The sequence below is a fragment of the Branchiostoma floridae genome, chromosome 9 (assembly GCF_000003815.2).
Source record: "Branchiostoma floridae strain S238N-H82 chromosome 9, Bfl_VNyyK, whole genome shotgun sequence".
Classification (NCBI taxonomy): Eukaryota; Metazoa; Chordata; class Leptocardii; order Amphioxiformes; family Branchiostomatidae; genus Branchiostoma; species Branchiostoma floridae.
The window spans coordinates 10346235-10365066 of NC_049987.1; the positions used below are offsets into that span (position 1 = coordinate 10346235).

Below are 18832 nucleotides of genomic sequence, written 5' to 3' on the forward strand. Positions count from 1 at the left end.
CACGAAGCCTGGTAGAGACTAGGCTGACATGCTTGTTGTGAGCTCTGCAGGTCTGGTATAAAGCGATAGGGGTCGCTATTGTGTAATCAAAAACAGCCTACCATTGACCTTTGACATGCGTCACAAAACCAGCATGGCAGCTGATTGTGGTTCTGTGGATTTTCCTGTGAGTGTTGTCCTTCCAGCGGCGGGCAGTGGCGAAAGGATGGGGCTAGCCATACCCAAACAGTTCTGCTCTGTCCTGGGCAGACCACTTCTATACTACACACTACAAGCTTTCCTCAGTGTGGGTTGGGTGCGAGAAATCATCGTGGTCGTCTCTCAAGACTGGCTACAGGAAACGTCAGATATCTTGCAGCACTTCCCAACACCAAGCAGACGCAAGGTTACTGTAGTGTCCGGTGCTCCAACCAGACACAGATCAATATGGAATGGCCTAAAGGCTGTAGGTACCGGTACAGATGTGGTTGTACTACACGATGCTGTCAGGCCCTTGGTTGAGGAAGACTTTCTCAGAAGAATTGTTGTGGCAGCTAAGGAGAATGGAGCAGCAGGAGCTGTGCGCCCCCTCATCTCCACAGTGGTATCTCCCACCAAGACTGACAGGATGTTAGACCACTCCCTGGACAGGTCACAGTACCAAGCCAGTGAGATGCCACAGGCCTTTCGCTATCCAGCCATCACGGAAGCCTACCAGAAGTGCATCGACCACGATCTGGACTTCGGAACGGAGTGTCTCCATCTGGTACAGAAGTACGCGGGAGTCTCCGCCAAGCTTCTTCTTGGACCATCTTCACTCTGGAAGGTGACGCTAAGGAAAGACTTGTACGCAATCGAAGGAGTTCTCAAAGAGGAGCTCTGCAAAAATGTAGTGATTTTGTCTGACTGCAAGTTATCATTATCACAGAGGCTACACAAGGGTATTCAGGAGAAGCTAAGTTCAGAAGTGGTTCTTTTCAATGATCAGGAACAACTAGCAACCACCTGTCAAACCATAACTACACTCATTCTCACCAAGAGTTTTCCATGTGACTTGGAGAAGACAAGGGACACTATTAGCCATGTTTTGGAGGGCACAACTGTAGGAGATAGAAGTGTATTAGTTCTACTTCTGTGTGGAGCAACTCCTGCGTTAGACACAATGCCTCGCCTCTTCATGTTTACTCAGGACATTGCTGAGGAAACTAAGAAACATTCCGTAATCATCAATAGTGTCTATGTAGATAGCCAGGCATCCAGTGATGTTGGAGACAGGGCTGTAGCTATGGTGATTAGTCTTATTCGTCAGAGAGACCCTGCAATGAGTGGACAGGTGTTTGTAGCACAGTGAGCTAAATACGGTACATATAGAATTAATCTCCAAGCAGATGTTGGAGTAACATCTAGGCTTTTCTGACAGAGAAATGTTCTTTCACCCACACAGTTCAATGGAAGAAAGTCAGACCTTTTTTAAAGCACAATCACGCAACCCTTTATATCATAATCACTGTATGATAACGGTACAATGATGATACCGGTAAGCATAATCAGGCAAAGAAATTTTTTGTAGTTTTTATTCAACTGCTTTGATTTAGGATATGTAATTTTGCTGATAGTGTAGATAAGTTTCTGAATGTAGCATTGACTTTTGATATAGCCATATATACCTCACAGTTATAATTTGTATTTTAAAAAATTAACATGTTTGTACTTTTGTATTTATTATGCTGTTGATATTTTTATTACACTATTTATGAGTCCAGCTAGTAACTGATAAAGTCGTGTCGCTTATTTAGCCAAAGGGATGCAAAAAGCAGAAAGAGCTAAGTCAAATTATCTTTTGTTGATATGTTTTGTCCTGAGATAAGGTTTCATTTGCCAAGGCAACAGAGCCCTCTAGTGACATATTGCACCAAGCATTGTATATTGTATTGGCAAAAAAGTTTCCAACAACAGCTCAAAAGACTCAGGAAGAGAAGCTGTACTAGACTAGTAGAGTAGCTTGGATGAAGTGAAGGTTGATTGGTAGGCATACTAAATTGAAAACAGCACACAGTGTAAATTTGAAGAGCACCATTTTATGCAACTCAGTTAACTTAAAAATAATATATTTTTATACATGTAACAAAAATGCAAACAAACATTCACCAGAAATGGCACTTATGCATTATGCTGATATCTACACTAGTCTACTAGTATATATGTCGGGGTACCCAGGTAGCCCTCTTCTTATGAAACATTAAAATGTTTGAAACAAAACGTGAAAATCGGACGTTTGTCATGTCTATCAGAATTTCTGTCCTTTTCGTCATGCAGTTGTTGACTATGTACAACAGCTTTTAAAGCTGAGAAAGAAACAACTTTTCAAAAGGTACTTATCTTTACTCAGAATGTCACCTTTTATTCACTTCATGTAGTTATGGATTGTTTTACTTTGCAACACCTACAGTTTGCATTGCTTTAATACATTTAGTGTCAACTTGTACTGTCTATACTATTCATAAGCTGCTACAAAAATAGGCATATGTAAAAAAAAAGAATTTTTTAAAAGCCATTGCAAATATGAGAAAAAGTAAAAAAAAGTCAAATTTTACAGAGATGTAATGCTAAAGACGTAATGACCTAGCATTACGCATAATCCTAAATGACCATCATTTCAAACATTATAGAGAACTACATTCCATGGTAACCACACACAAACAATTTCCATTAGGATTAACCAAGCATCTAGACTTTGTCTCACAAGTACAGACTTGTATCTTTCTGGTAATAAAACCATTCAGGCACCTTACATATTCTTATATGTTCTTATACAACACTAAATGTTTGACAGTTAGGGAGTACATTGTGTACACACTATTACATTACTTGAACAGTTAATCAAACTTCAAAGTCTTAGCTTTACATATGGCTAGCAAGTTTTAAACTGCCATGCTTTACATACTTTGGCATACAATGTCTGAAGCAACTTAAGAAAACCTCAGAGGGAAAGGTAAGCAACTTTAGAAAACCTCCGAGAAGGGAAACGCAGCCTTCTCGGGGTTGGCCAGATCGCTCATGAAGCACACGGTCCCAGCCACGCCCTCGTACAGGCTGTAGGGACAGTCCGGGGTGCGCGAGTCCTGCTGAAACTCCTGAGTGAACAGGAACTCCTGGAACTGCTCGGCGTGGTGGAGGTGCACGGGCTCGCCCGTCAGGCGGTACAGCAGGAGGAACACGTAGCCGTTCCCGGCGACACCGTGACAGATCCCGGGACCCTTCTTGAGGAGCCCACGTGACCAGACCAGCTCCCCACACCTGAGGCAGGCCTGCAGGTACTTGTCATCTCTCCACACCAGGTAGGCTCGCGCCAACAGGTAAATCACCCCTGTGGGTAGAGACAATGGACATGCCAAATCTATTCTTCACAACCCTTCATTTATCTGTCTAGTCTTATTTCTGTCTATTCAGCCAGGGAGGCCCATCTCAGTGGCACAGCACCACTTTATTTGCAGTGCATCCCTCTTTGATGTCCTGAAATCCATATAGAATAGTTTACCCAGGGCTGTCTCCAGCTTCAAATTTTTTTCCATCCCTCCCATTGTTTGGGAGCCAATGTTGTTGATTTTCCTTGTGAAATCTGTAATTTTAAGCTTATAAAAACACATCTTCATCAACTTTATATACTGAAGATAACATTTTTGGGAAGGATGGGGTGAAATCTTTATCCGTTCCAACATGCAAATTTCCGTCCCAGGACAGTGGGACGGGTACTTGAGACAGCTCTGCCCATAACTTAGAACTAAGGACAAATTTGTATAAAGATAGAAATCTTTATAAAACGTCCTTGCTAGAACCTACCCGGTGCTCCATGGCACCAGTGGACCAGCTCATGTTCAGGAGGCCTGGGTCTGTGCACCTCGTCTGTAGCAGGCGGGTAGTTCCCCTCCCGCTCCACGGACAGCATGTAGTCCACGGCACCGCGTACGTCACGGTCTGCATCAGGGTTGGCCTGGAGGAAGTCTGGGAAACTCAGGAGCATCAACAGGATACCGGCCATGCCGTGGGCTGCTCCTGGAGAGGGGGTAGGACAAAATAAACATCAAGACTTGACTTGACCTGATCTTTACTTTATTGGGGATCCAAAATCACCGGTAAGCTCATACCCTGAGTGTCTACAGGATCCATTTCTCCATACTGGGATGGATATTTGCTTCTTGGAATGGACAAAAATTTCATACCGTTCGTCCAAAACATCTTTTAATTTTATCTACGAATCTTCAGGGTGGTCCCTTCAGTTAAAATAACTGATTTCCAAGGGAGCCCTTACAAAAACATAACAAATCAAGATACAAGAAAATTATTACTATCAAAAAATCATACAAAGAACTTAGGCAAACTCAGAAGGATGATCACAAGGATACACTTCAACTTCATGCAACTGAGGTAAGAGTAAGTTCCAACTTGTAGTTCAAAATGTAAAAGAGACATACCCAGATACTCAGTGCCATAGTAGGCATACATGAGTGGTGAGGGTGAGTTGTGCCGTTTGGAGTATTCCCGGCCTGACGTCACCATGGCAGCACATAAGGCATGTACACTGGCATCTCCAGTCTGGGGTAGCACCTGGGGGATAACACATGTCAACAAATGTAAATTGACATATCCTTGACCTTATACTACCAGATCAACATTTGTAATGAAGCAAATATACATGATGTTTCAATGCCAAATGAGCCATCACCAAACCATTGTCAAAAGTTTGCAATATACTGAGATGGATGTAGATATCAAGATTCTTCACAACTACTGATCTAAAGGGAAAAAAAGGGCTTTTTAAAACCTGTGACATCACCTCAATCCTTGTTAAAAAGTATTGAAGTCCCAAAGCCTTTTTTAAGACCATAGGGGCAGTGGGTGACTTAGAGCCCAATTGTGGAGGACAGAGTTCATCCCTTTATTTTCACCTACCAAATGCAAAGTCCTAATAAAGTCGCATAAAGTGCCTTTCCAAAGGACACAATCAATTTGATCTCCTCACCTGTACTCCAAGTCTTCGCCTGAGTTCGATGACCCCACACAGGTACCCCGCCCTCCCCACGAACAGCTCGTCTGACCCACAGCGTAGGAAGTTGACAGGCAGACAGATGGGTGCCAGTTCTGCATACTTCTGTACAAACTCTGTACTCTTCTGCTTATCACCCAGGGAGTTATAGATCAGGGCACCAGCCACATACACTCCTGGAGAAAGGGATGAGTTGTTTGTCACTTTCAATACAAGCAATTACTGTTGTTGTTTATCTCCATGGTATTCAATGGGCACCTACCTACTAGGATGTCAGGATGACTGGAAATTTTTACATGTACATATGTATTGATACTTAGATTACCAGATGAAATTACTGATTAATTTGTGAATCAATCTTTGGCCAAACACTTCCTTTTGCCTGCCACTGTGAGTGTCCCCATAGCATCACCCTGATCGCTTCTAATACAGTAGTCTTCAGCCTCACAAGATGTTTTGCAAAGGCTTTGCTTATAAGAGTTTCATTACTGTTAACTGTTTCATTATTGCGTTCTTTTTTTTTGCAGTCAGATGGACAAGTAGTATATTCTGGAGAAAAAGTTTGTGTTAACTTACTAGCATCATGATAGCAATATCCCTAAATTGATTTTGCAGATTTAGATATTCTTTTAACCCTTCAAATTGTCTCCAAATCCCTTTGTCTTTGAGGAAGACGTAGATACTATATCCTTTCCATTTTTATTTGGATGCTGAAAAATGCTTTGTAAATACATATGTACAAAACTCTCTGACCTCCCTCTCCTTACCTGCATTTCCAAGCAGGAAGGACGGCAACATACTCCTGTCCTCATGACGGACCAGGAACTGGAAATTCACATCGATATACTCCTTCGCCTTCTGTAGATATGCCTCCTTCCTGTCCGGGAAGTTCCCGGACTCTGCGACGTACCAGAGAGCGTATGCCACTCCCGCACACCCCACGTACAGGCCGCCATCTGAGTTGGCGAAGTTTGCGGACAGCTTACTGCTGATGTCTTGAATGACTGATGCAGTACGGTGGACGATCACATCTTTGCTTATCTACATTTAAGTAAAAGAGAGAAATGTCGAAAGTACGAAATGGATTGATGGACGGATGAATGAGTGGCAAGATAATAAATGAATGGATGGATGGATGGATGGGTAGAGAAATACATGTAGATTGAATGATGGATGGGTAAAATTCCACCAATATACCTTTTTATGAACAGTATAACTCTATGGGGTGTAAGACTAACATACATTGACCAACTTGCACGTGATGTGGGGCTTCGGGTCGAGGACCTTAAGAACGCTATGGGGGACAGAGAAGTCTGGAAGGAGAGGGTGGACTTGGTCCGGGCAAGCAGCCCGCGATGATGATGATGATGATGATGAAGGCATGATTGCAGCTTCTAAAACCTTTGACATATCTTGAAAGGTTATCATTCTGAATTTCTGAGCTATGCTCATAATATTTTACAGTGGAAAATCTATCAACAAAACAGCACATGTGAATTAAGTACTAAGGGAAATTAGGGAATGTATAATGGGTAGTCATAAGATCTTTTTTTTGGAAACATTAATTGTCTGCCAGCACCAGAAACCAATCCCAGCTTGAAAGGTAACCGAATCGTATACTCTGTCAGTACTCACACGACCACGCCCCCTTTAAATACTGCAATGATTTTATAGCTTCACAAATACAATGTATATAATATGGCACCTGATCTAAGACAAATACTGCTATCATCCCTGCCCACAAACTCTAACGTTTTGAACTTCAGTCACAAAATGCTCACTGGCAAAATAAACTGAGTCCCCAAATTTGATAGCACACGAACAGACGCACGAACCAGTGGCGGTGGATTGCTCGGATCGAACTGCCTTTATAGCTTGTTTGGAAAATGTCTGCCTCCCCGGCTCGCCATGTCGCTTATACCACCGATACAGAACCTAAAGCAGTTGATGTGGAAGTGTATGCATCTCCAACAGCACGTAGGCAACCTCAAGCAAGACATGCACTCTCATGAACCTTCAATCAAACTTGTTTTGGCTCCCCACCCCTGACTGTAAAAGTAGCAGTACATTGGTAAAAACTACCGTGAGAAAACCCATTGTCAATACACTATCTTAAGATAAACCCAAGTCAAAAATGGAAACACAGTTAGATTAAAAAATTATCAATCATTGGGTTTAAAAATGATCTGAACTCTTTATACGTTTTGTTTATTATAAATAGCGACCGTTTGATGCTGTTGCAAATTGTATGCTATGCTCAGCGTAGTCTCGGAACATACCATTCATTTCTCCTTGTGAAAACAAAAACTACAAAATAAAGAAAAGTTTGATTAAACGTTAGTTTATAAGTACGAAATTGAGATTTTAGTAGACTTGAAATGAATGCATGATCTATTCTGATTTTACATCTTGATGTATTTTCCTCTATTAGTAATTTACAATGCACACGCACCCATGGATATAGTGGTAAAATCCATCATGGCGGAAAGTGAAATTTTAGGTTGCTGACAGATTTTAGCGTGTTTCATCCCAATTTGCAACCTTTCTGTGACACATTCATACTTTTAAGTTGATAGAAAATAATCTACAGGTAAGTTTTTAAAGCCTACACCTTATTTTACTACCGTAGATACTGCTTTATTGACAATAACTTTGCTGTTTTTTTGTGAGTGGGAGGGCAAACATTTTATATCTTGGCAGAGATTTGTCATGGGGCACTGTTCTTTGTTCTTGTTCTTCCAGTGCAAGCCCAGATTCATGTAAAACATGTATATACAATGTAGTTATTTGTAATACCTGGTAAAGTGCTTAATGGCATAACATACCAGATGTGTATTGAAGAGTACAAACTGTATGTCCAGGGAGACCCGAACAGATATATTCTACTTACTGGTAAGGGCTCTTGCTGTGTGGCTCTCTTGATAGCCCTGATGTAGTCCTGGAAATTCCGAATGTGTGAACGTTTCTGCTGATATCTTATAGGGCATGAACATGTATAAGATATCGGCAGAAACGTTCACACATTCGGAATCTCCAGAGCTAACCCTGGTGAATCCTAAGTAGTAGTAGTAAGTACTGTGTAGATGAATAAGGCTTTGCTACTTGTGGTGTCACTCCTGTCACTCACACTCAAAGTACTTCTTCTACCCCCAGCACATATTTCGTTGTTGTTGTTGTTGTCCTTGCTTTACGTCTATTTCTTCGCTAGACGTGGACTCCAGGTACCATTTCCATCTAGGTGCTTCTCATGTGATTGTTACACCTTGGTGCTTGATCTCTGGTGCTTTGCACATTCGTGTATAGTAAGTTGTTGGCCTTTTAGTCCTCCCCGGCAAATCTCCCTGTGTCTTCTATGTACTTTGAAAGTGCCTTGTACATCTTTTTGTTTGTTTCTTCTCCCAGATCTTCCCTCATCCCTGCTAGTGTCACTATGTCCAGACTTCTCTCTTTCTCCTATGTACTGAGTTCTTGGTATATGTTGTCTACCTCGTTAAGCATTCTGTGTCTGCTGCTCTCGTACCTTGGGCAGTAGTACAGGTAGTGTTCTGTGTTTTCTCTCTCCCCACATGCTTCGCAATTGGGTGACACTGTGGCATCTATCCAGTTTCTGTAGGCGTTGAGTGATGTGTGCCCACTCACCAACTGGTTTATTGCTATTTGGGTTGACCTCAGTCCCAGTACTTTGCACTTTTTCTTCATTTGTACATTTATTCTCTTCGCCAAGAAGAGTATGTTTTTGTCGACTTGGGTCTGTATGTAGGTCAACAGCATATAACTCGAGAAATTGTGGATGGAACTTTGTGATTTTTGGTAGGTGTGTAGCGGTTGTCGAAAGGAATGCCAAGTTTGAAAACGGTTTACCTGGCGTTTTCCTACAGTACTGCAGTGAGCTTGGTATGTTTTTTGCGGTTTGTTTTGGGCAGCATAAGTCAAAATCTAGCTGGGCGATTTTCACGAAACTTGGTAGGTGTGTAGCGGTTATCGAGAGGAAGGTCAAGTGCGAAAATGGTTTACCTGACTCTTACCTACGGTGCTGTAGCGGGATTTGTATGTAAGTGCGTTTGTCTGTATGCAAGATAACTCGAGAACCCTTGAATGGATCCTGATTATATTTGTTAGGTGGATGGGGGTTAGGAAAACAAAGGTCAAGTTCGATAATGGGCACCCTTAGCCTAATGTCTGCCTAAGGTACTGCAGCAAAACTTAATTTTGACCCTTCGTGTTCTGGACATGCTGTGGTCATGATTTCTGAGTGGTAGATAGCCCTTAGAACAGAGAGTAAGTGCTGTGAGTTTGGACCCCTTAGCGGCTTTTTGGGAACTGCAGGCACCGATTTCCGTTCAAACTTTGGACGAGAATAACTCGAGAACGTGTAAACGGATCATCAGGATTTTCGGTATGTAGATAGAATGAGTGATGACTTATACAGTGTAAAACTAATTATGCAAATCAGTAGCTAATTTGCATAATTAATGAGGAAAGTTCATAAATCCATGCCAACAGCATATAACTCAAGAAGCTGTGTATGGATTTTCATGATATTTAGTATTTAAGTAGCGGTTGCGGAAAGGAAGGTTGTGTTCGAAAATAGTTGTAGCATTTTCCGTCAGGACGGTAGCGGGCCGAGTGTCTGCGTCCGTTTGTTTGTGGAATGCATAACTCGAGAAGCCTTGAAAAAATCTTGATAATATTTGGTAGGTGGGTAGGGGTCAGGAAAACGAAGATAAATCATGATAGTGGGCCCCCTAGCGGCTTCATAAGGTACTGCAGCAAAACTTATTAACAGAAATAAACTGTGCTCTATATATCTCATTTTGACCTATATCTATGGACACAGCTGTTATACAGATGTTTTGCTGGAGCAGCCTTAGCTTGTGAGCTGGACGCCCTTACACTGGGGACAAAGTCTTTGACAAGCATGAAATTCTGATTGACCAGGGATGCTACCATGTCATCTGTCAGGTCACAGTCTGGTTTTTGGTAATATTTGTGTGTTTGTGAGGAACACACTTCATGCAGTCATTTGCTATTTAGTAATACATGAATAAGACCTTAAAGTCTGAAATAAAGGCATGATTATTTGGCGAAGAGATGGGTTCGTTGAACTCTAGTCTTCTGCATGTGTTTGCTGGTTGTTTGTAGTTCACTTCTTCTTTTCCATCTTTCTTCTGCTTGTTTTTCTATGTGTTTGAGGGCTTGCTGTCTTGTCCACACTGTGTTCATGTTGGTGTTTCTGGCCTCTTCAGCTGCAAGTTTGGCTTGTTCATCGGCTAGCTCATTGCCTGCTACTCCCATGTGCCCTGGGCACCATTCAATTTGAATCTTGACACTCTTCTGCTTCATTTCGTGCAGTTTCTGCCTTATGTTGTTGACTAGGTCGTTGTAGGCGTCTATTTGGTGAGTGGTGGTAACATTTTCTATTGCCGCCTTGCAGTCGCATAAGATCAGCACTCTCTCTTCACTTCTTTCTCTCTTGCTCAGTGTGCTTAGAGCCAAGTGAAGACCTTGCAATTCCCCCTCATAGTTGTTTGACTTTGCTGCAACAGGCTTCCTGACAGTGTATGGTTCTGTTCTGCCCCAGTTTTGGTAGATCACTGCCGAGCATCCTGTCGGACCTGGGTTGCCTAGGGACGATCCGTCCGTAAAGATAACGGTTGTCTTTGTCTGCTTGACCTTTTGCAGTAACTGTGTTATTTCTTCTTTCGCTTGTTCTTTGCTGCATTGGTTGTTCATTTTGGGTGTGACTGACCCTGTTATTCTTCCAATGGAGAAGGGTGGTAACCTGGCGTCAAAGTAGCATTCCTTATCGACCATCTCGGTGTCTAGCTCACCTTTCATCTCATTAAATCTTGTAGCGAGTAGATGTACAGGAGTGCCTCTTCTTTCCTCTGTCATCTCATGTGTAATGGTATCATAGATGGGGTTGCCCGTGTGTTTTGTGCTGAGTCTTAAATATGTCTGTGCTTGTCGGCATGTGAGTTGGATGTCTACAGGAATAGTTCCCGTTAATGCTTCTAGTGCTTCTGTGCTTGTTCTTTCTTTGCACCCTGTTGCCGCAAGCAGGGCCCTTCTCTGAATGGGTGCGTAGGCATCTTCTTGTTTCTTTCCCGCCATGATGGTGCATTCTGCTCCATATTCTAAGAGCTATGTCCAGTATCAGGGTGAAGTGCACGAAGTTAGGGTGTACGAAGTTGTACGAAGTTGTCCGAAGTTGTCCGAAGTTACAACTGCTTCCTACTGGCTTTGAGGCTATATCGGGAGTCACAGATGACGTCATGTCATTTTTTGGATGACGTAATCTAACCTCGTACAGTAGGCAGGGTAGGGCGGCATGTGTACGAAGTTGTCCGAAGTTGTGCAAAGTTACTTGACGTCATCTAACTTTGGACAGTAGGCAGGGTAGGGTGGTATGTGTACGAAGTTGTCCGAAGTTGTGCAAAGTTACGTGACGTCATCTAACTTTGGACAGTAGGCAGGGTAGGGTGGTATGTGTACGAAGTTGTCCGAAGTTGTGCAAAGTTACGTGACGTCATCTAACTTTGGACAGTAGGCAGGGTAGTGTGGTATGAGTACGAAGTTGTCCGAAGTTGTGCAAAGTTACGTGACGTCATCTAACTTTGGACAGTAGGCAGGGTAGGGTGGTATGTGTACGAAGTTGTCCGAAGTTGTGCAAAGTTACGTGACGTCATCTAACTTTGGACAGTAGGCAGGGTAGGGTGGTATGAGTACGAAGTTGTCCGAAGGTGTGTAAAGTTACGTGACGTCATCTAACTTTGGACAGTAGGCAGGGTAGGGTGGTATGAGTACGAAGTTGTCCGAAGGTGTGCAAAGTTGAGTGATGTCAGCTAACTTTGGACAGTAGGCAGGGTAGTGTGGTATGTGTACGAAGTTGTCCAAAGTTGTGCAAAGTTGAGTGATGTCATATTACCCCGGACAGTGGCTAAGGTATGTAAGCCAAAATTACAAAGTTGTCCAAAATTAAACTTCAAACATAAACTAAACACAACATACACGCACATACAGGAATAAAAAATAGATGCAAATAAACCAATAACAATCGATGCTCATGAGTTCTAAAAAGATTCATTTATTTTCACTCCTAAAACCACACTCCCCCTTGATAAATGCATATACATTCAGTGCACTTAAACTATTACAGTAACTTTTCTTATTGTTGTTTGATTTCATTTGCGTAACTTTTAATACTATTTCTAAGTTATCTATTTTGTCCATCGGAAACGTTAGCGCCAGTTTTGCTAACTCTCTATTACATGTACTCACCTACGTTTTGAATATCATGTCCTACAATGTCCACTTCTTATTATGTTCACTTTTAGAAGTCGAAAAGTAATTAACCTGTTTTTACACCAATCGCACTATGTTAAAAAATGTTTGTACAGATTTCTGGACTTCCAATATTGCATAAGTAATTTAATCAATTGTTATAGTAGTAGGGCACAGTTTCTGCGCCGCTGCTTTAGATAGCAGCTACGATGGCTGGCATATAGTCCCCTATGCCTCTTACCTTTCTGCTGTGTCGTAAAAATAATTCCGCCACCTTCTTCTGCTTCCACGAAACAGCACGAACAATATCAGGACTATTGTTGTTTTCGCCGTCAAGGATATTCCCTAGATATCGTTGATTGTAAATCAGTGCGCGGACGTAGTCGTGGCAAGAATCTCATTTCTCTATCCTTCTAGTCTTCCCAGCAAAACTCATCCTCCTCTCAGGATATTTATTGGGTGGACGGTAGTATAAGGATACGTCTTGTAATGTAAGAAACAACACCAGCAAGCGTACTTTCATAGAAATAAAAAGAACGTGACAGTTTGGTTCGATAACCTTTTGTTTCGAATTCGAATTCAAGCTCGAACAGTCAAAGGGAAATAGACATGTGAAGCCTATAGCTAATAGTACAATTTTACAGTCGCAGTTCTTTGCATATTACATAGAGTTTTCAGAAGTTGCGTTAATTTAGGTAGGTATTCTTCATATTTATTGGTTATGATAGACATAAACCTAAAAGTTGATGGTCTTCTCTTGCAACAGAACTCCATTATAAAGTTTATTAGGAGAACTCTGTGTCAAATAAATCTTAACGTTAACCACCATCCTGAGTAAGATAAAAGACAAGTAAAATTTGAACAACTTCGTACACCTGTAGACACCTTCCTCTTGGCTGTAAAAAGTTTGGAGACGTCATGGTTAAGATGACGTCATAACTTTGTTCAACTTCGGACAACTTCGTACACCACCCCCGGCTGACTGTCCAAAGTTAGGATGACGTCATGGTTAAGATGACGTCATAACTTTGGACAACTTCGTACACCACCACCCGGCTGACTGTCCAAAGTTAGGATGACGTCATGGTTAGGATGACGTCATAACTCCGGACAACTTCGTACACCACCCGGCTGACTGTCCAAAGTTAGGATGACGTAATGGTTAGGATGACGTCATAACTTCGGACAACTTTGTACACCACCCGGCTGACTGTCCAAAGTTAGGATGACGTAATGGTTAGGATGACGTCATAACTTCGGACAACTTTGTACACCACCCGGCTGACTGTCCAAAGTTAGGATGACGTAATGGTTAGGATGACGTCATAACTTCGGACAACTTCGGACAACTTTGGACAACTTTGGACAACTTCTGCCATCTAACTAAACTTAGGACAACTTCGTTCATTTCACCCTGATACTGGACATGGGTGTATTCTAATATTGGTCTGATCAATGCTCGATACAGCAACAGGTGCGCTTCCTGGTTTGGGTTCTTCTTTGCATTAGTCACTCTGCTGACTACTTTGAGTGCCTTGTAGGCCTTGTTTTTTGTGTTGTTGATATGACTGGCATATGTGAGTTTATCATCGAGTGTGATACCCACTAGCTTTATTTCCGGGAGAACTTCGATTCTTTTTCCGTTTACTCTGATGTGGTTGACGCGTGTGTCTTTTTGGTGGGCTGCTTGGAATATGAGTGCCTTTGTCTTTGTTTCTTCCACTTTCATATTCCATTTCGAGCACCATTGGCTTATGAGTTTAGCTATTTGGATCTCCACATGTGTGATCAGATCTCTTAGGTTTGGTCCTGTCTTCCAGGCGGCCCCGTCATCAGCATATTGGAAGTTGTTGAGGTCAATGTCACTGTACGCATCAGCTGTGTATATGTTGCATAACGTAGTAGACAGTACCGCACCTTGTGGCACTCCCACCTTGCTTAAAGTTGGCTATGTTGTTACTGTGTTAACTCTGAATGAGATCTCTCTATCACGCAGAAAGCCACTCAGATAGCATAGCATTCTCCCCTTAATCCCATGCTTCATCAGCTTGTAGAGGAGGCCTTCTTGCCAGATTCTATCAAAACAGCCTACGTAGTCTGCGAACACTGCAACGATAGACTCCTTTCTCTTCCACCCTTCGTTGATATGTTGTATCATCCTTAGCACCCCATGTGTGGCTGTTCTGTTCTTCCTATAGGCCTCTTGGTAGGGAGATATGATGCTGTTCACCTCTGTCCACCATGTGAGCCTGTTGTTTATTATTCTTTCTAGTATCTTCCCTATAACGCTTGACAGAGTGATGGGTCTGTAGCTACGTACTTTGTTGTAGTCTTCTTTCCCTGGTTTCTTTATCAGTATCTTGCAGTCCTGTTTCATTTGCTTGGGAACATGGCCTGTTGTCCACACTCTGTTCAGCATGTGGTGTAGTGCTATCAACATCCCTTCTCCACCTTTCTTGAGCATGATTGGTAATATTCCCTCTAGTGGACTGGGTGAGGAACGTGAGTCCATCCTATGCACCGCTGCTTCAACTTCTTGTAATGTTATGTCCATGTTGAGGCTGTCTTCATGGGAAGTTTCTTCCAGTGTGTCTGCTTCCTGGAGTCTGTGCATCTCATGTGTTACTACTGCTTTTACTGACTGTGTGATGCTCTGCTTCCTGAGTGCTCTAAGTCAACTGGCATGTCCACTCCTCCTGGTGCATATTCCTTACTCACCACCTGTGCTATTTGTTCATCTGTTGTGGCTCTCTCCCCATTCTGCTGCTTTAGAGGTTCAACCGTGGGCTTGGCATTTCGTCCTAGCTGGTTCTTAATTGCTCTCCAGAATTTCTGAGGGTTATTTGGGTTCATGGCTTTGAGTTGTTCATTCCAATATGAGTTTCGTGCCTCTTCATCCATTTTGTTGAGAGTTTGTTTCTCATTCAGGTACTTTCTCAAGTTGTTGGGGTCTCTCCTCCTTCTGAACTTCCTTAGGGCTCTTTTGGAATTTTTCATCTGCAAATTTCAAAGCTGTTCACTGACTCTACTTTAACATGTGACCTCCATAATTTTTAACATTGTTTTTTTTTGTTTAAAGAGTACACATGTACTCTATTTTAAGTTTTTTTTGCACCACCACCTGCTACACTAGCTGCACCTTTGAAGGATGTGATGTGCCGTGAGGTATTTTGTCATGTATCATTGGTGGAGGCCAACTACTCTCTCTTGGCAGCTAAGGGCTGAATTGCAAGGAGCTTACAATGATAGGTGGAGCTGTATCATGTAGAAGTAGAAGTCCACCTGGATGGGTAGTTGTAATTAATCATAGCTAAGTGTACACAAGTCAGCCCTTTGAACAGTCAAAGATAGCTTCATTCATAATTGCCTGCTGAAGTTAATAAGTGGTTGTTTTTTCTTCTAGTTCCCCATGGAAGCCCAGTCCAGCTGGGTGTGGTCCCCCATTGCAAGAGTGTATAACCCCCTACGGGCAGGCAGTATCGATGGCACCGACCTGGACCCACATGACAGGGCTGTGATCAGGGCCATGGATGCCAAGTACAGACCTAACAAACAGGTAATATATAATACTAATACATTTGTAGTATATTATTGGGAAGGATGGAGGAAGAGAGTCATGGCCATCCGTGCAACCAGCACGCCTGGATGATGATGATTAGTAATATTGTCTGTGCAATATAGACTCTGTTTTAGGAAAGGCAAAATTGACAATAGGTAAGGTTATGATGTTTTGAATATTATATTGATATTTACATTGTGTTATGTGTGCTTCCCATTTCCACAAATTACAGGGTAAAGTCATACAGCCATAGGACTGCTATGAGGCTTGTACTTTTGTATGTTGTTGTTTGAATAAACCAGTCATCGTACTATATATAGTGTTCCGATAGAACACGTATACTAGTACATGTATGTACAATAGGATAAATAATAGGATGTCATAAGAATGAGTTTATTGTCATCAATGTTTCTAGGTAAAACCAAATAAGATGATAAAAGGGATTAATTTGCAATTGTAATAAAAAGATATACGTGCTTGATACCCAAGATTTGGTATAATTTTCATGAGGCTATTTATGTTGTTTTTCAAGGTAAAGGGAGACCCAAGATGTACCCTCTTTGTGTCCAACCTCAACCCCAAGACAACAGAAGATTCCTTGGAGAAAGTCTTCTCCAAATTTGGTGACCTTGTCAGAACCAGGCTTGTCCGAGACATTGTTACTGGCTACTCCAAAAGATATGCCTTCATCGAGTACGTAGACGAGAAGTCCATGTGGCACGCTCACCGAAAGGCGTACAAGATGGAACTGGAACAGTACGAGGTCTTTGTGGATGTAGAAAATTCACGGACACTGAAGGGATGGGTTCCACGAAGACTAGGGGGTGGGCTGGGGGGTAGCAAGGAGTCTGGACAGTTAAGGTTTGGTGGCAGAGCCAGGCCTTTCAGGAAACCCATTACAGTGCACACAGAAGGGAGGATGAAGAGATTGAAAGAGGAGCCAGAGGACACAAGAGATCCATATGAAAGGATGAGAGAAGAGAAAGAGAGGAGAGGGTATGACAGGGATAGGGATAGAAGTAGGGAGTATGAGAGATACAGAGATAGACGTGGGGATAGGGAAAAAGATAGGGACAGGAACATGGATAGAGATAGAGAGAGGGATATGGGAAGGAGTAGGGACGGGGATAGGGACAGAGAAAGGGTCAGATATCGTGAAAGAGAAAGAAAGCGAGATAGAGACAGAAGCGAGGAAAGAAGTGACAGAAAATACAGGAACAAGGAAAAGGAGTTGCAGAAGATACAGAATGTGGAAGACAAAAGGTCTCGTTCACCTGCCACATAGAATACGTACAAAACATATACATCAATATACTTGGAAGAACCTGATATGTCATATTGTAGTTGCATATTCTTACCACTTAAGCTGCTACATTACTTGAAATGATCATGTATGTTCCAGGTTTTACTGTTCAGATTGATCTTAAGAGCAAACAAAAAAGTACAAAGTACATCTACATGAATGTTTATTCAGCATTACCTTCCTTTGCTGTTGTGTGCATAGACTCGATGTACTGTGAGACATTCTTAATAAACTTGATATCATTACTAACATGTGTACTACATACACATCCTGCACAAACGTTGTATATTTAGTGTATATATTTAGGGAACATCACCTACCTTTTTAACAAACATTCATTGAAGATTTGAAACACCAAATAAGTGGGCCCATAGCAAAGTTTAATGACAGAGGCCAAAAATAGTACTGTACCAGTTTAGAAAGAAAGATCCTTATCAGGCTACGGTAAACAAAGTCTGTAGCAGGGCTTCTAAGAAGGTGCACTTATACAGGGTATGTCAATCCGTGCCATTAACCCATTACACCAGACAAGTTTACTTCGATTTTGCTGAACAAAAGAACGGTAGCCACTAGCCAGTATCCATTTTTGTTTATGTCTTAAGACCACGGAGCCTACATCCTATCACCTTATGGCAGTATATACCAAAGAAATTACATGCCCAGTCATGTCCTCGAGTCATTTAACCCTTCTTTGTTTTCGAAAAGTACAAAATAGGCCGTCCTTGAACAAAGTTTAACCATATTAGACGATTCGTCATTGTCACGAAGTGGTTTCACTTTCGACGTCGACACTAGCGTCACCACATACCGGCAGCATGCGACATTACGTCATCGCGTACAGCAAATTGTTCAGCAGTATTACACGTTTTTCTTAGCGTATTAAGAGTGGGATTTCCCCCATCTGTCTGTCCGGGAATACTAACGAAAGGCTTTATGCGAATCCTGTCAGATTATCTGACGTTAACATTGACTTTATAACAGTTACCTGGCAGGTAACAAAGCAAAAATAACATTTGATCTGCTCGGGGAATTTTCCAGTGGGGGATTTTCCACTGGGAAATTAATTACCATACACGTCAATCTAAAAAGAGGAAGTTTGATATAACGGTAAACACACCTGGCAGAGCTAACAAAGAAGCAGACTAAAACAGGTGCAGTCGTTTACAAGCTGACCCAAGCCAACAGTTCGCTTTGAGGTCTCCGTTTGTCTGCACATGAAAGGTAGGGTAACTACTTCATTGTTACATGTTCCGTGCGCCCTTTGCAATGATTATGTTTCTGTACATGTGAAACGTCTGCAACTGTGAAGCTTGCTGGTGATAACGTGTAAACGACTGTTTTGCGTCGGTTGATGAAAACAGAATCACGTTTTGTGTAAATGCTTGCAGGTGTTTATTGAGGCCCCAAGTTTTTACACGTATGTTCATTAGGTAGCCCAAATGCAGGATTGTGCTTTTTGTACGATTTTAATATCCCCTGACCTTGGCGCCTGTCACACAGCAGCTTTGAATGTACCTTTCTTTCTTTGTCTTCACTAACGTCTGTTTACCATGAGTTCAGATCCGCTCATCTGAATGCTGTCCCAAAACACTTCCGTGCTATTGAAAATATTTGCTTTGCTATATCAACCTACTGCAAAGTGCCATAATGTGACAAATGTACA

The 18832-nt window shown here is 42.1% G+C and overlaps 3 protein-coding genes across 3 annotated transcripts; 2 read left to right on the plus strand and 1 right to left on the minus strand.

Annotated features, from left to right (window-relative positions):
• The first annotated feature begins 108 nt into the window (after positions 1-108).
• On the plus strand, positions 109-2069 carry LOC118423222 (D-ribitol-5-phosphate cytidylyltransferase-like). Its single transcript, XM_035831289.1, has one exon. It carries the CDS (start codon positions 116-118, stop codon positions 1328-1330), a length of 1215 nt encoding a protein of 404 aa, XP_035687182.1. The 5' UTR covers positions 109-115; the 3' UTR covers positions 1331-2069.
• On the minus strand, positions 2038-7070 carry LOC118423224 (lanC-like protein 3). Its single transcript, XM_035831290.1, has 6 exons — positions 6859-7070; positions 5791-6064; positions 5000-5199; positions 4452-4584; positions 3820-4032; positions 2038-3346 (listed from the first exon to the last, which is right to left on the minus strand). Exons 2-6 carry the CDS (start codon positions 5819-5821, stop codon positions 2982-2984), a joined length of 942 nt encoding a protein of 313 aa, XP_035687183.1. The 5' UTR covers positions 5822-6064; positions 6859-7070; the 3' UTR covers positions 2038-2981.
• Positions 7071-7476: 406 nt separating this feature from the next.
• On the plus strand, positions 7477-17395 carry LOC118423615 (U11/U12 small nuclear ribonucleoprotein 35 kDa protein-like). Its single transcript, XM_035831839.1, has 3 exons — positions 7477-7613; positions 15711-15863; positions 16399-17395. Exons 2-3 carry the CDS (start codon positions 15717-15719, stop codon positions 17149-17151), a joined length of 900 nt encoding a protein of 299 aa, XP_035687732.1. The 5' UTR covers positions 7477-7613; positions 15711-15716; the 3' UTR covers positions 17152-17395.
• The last annotated feature ends 1437 nt before the right edge of the window (positions 17396-18832 follow it).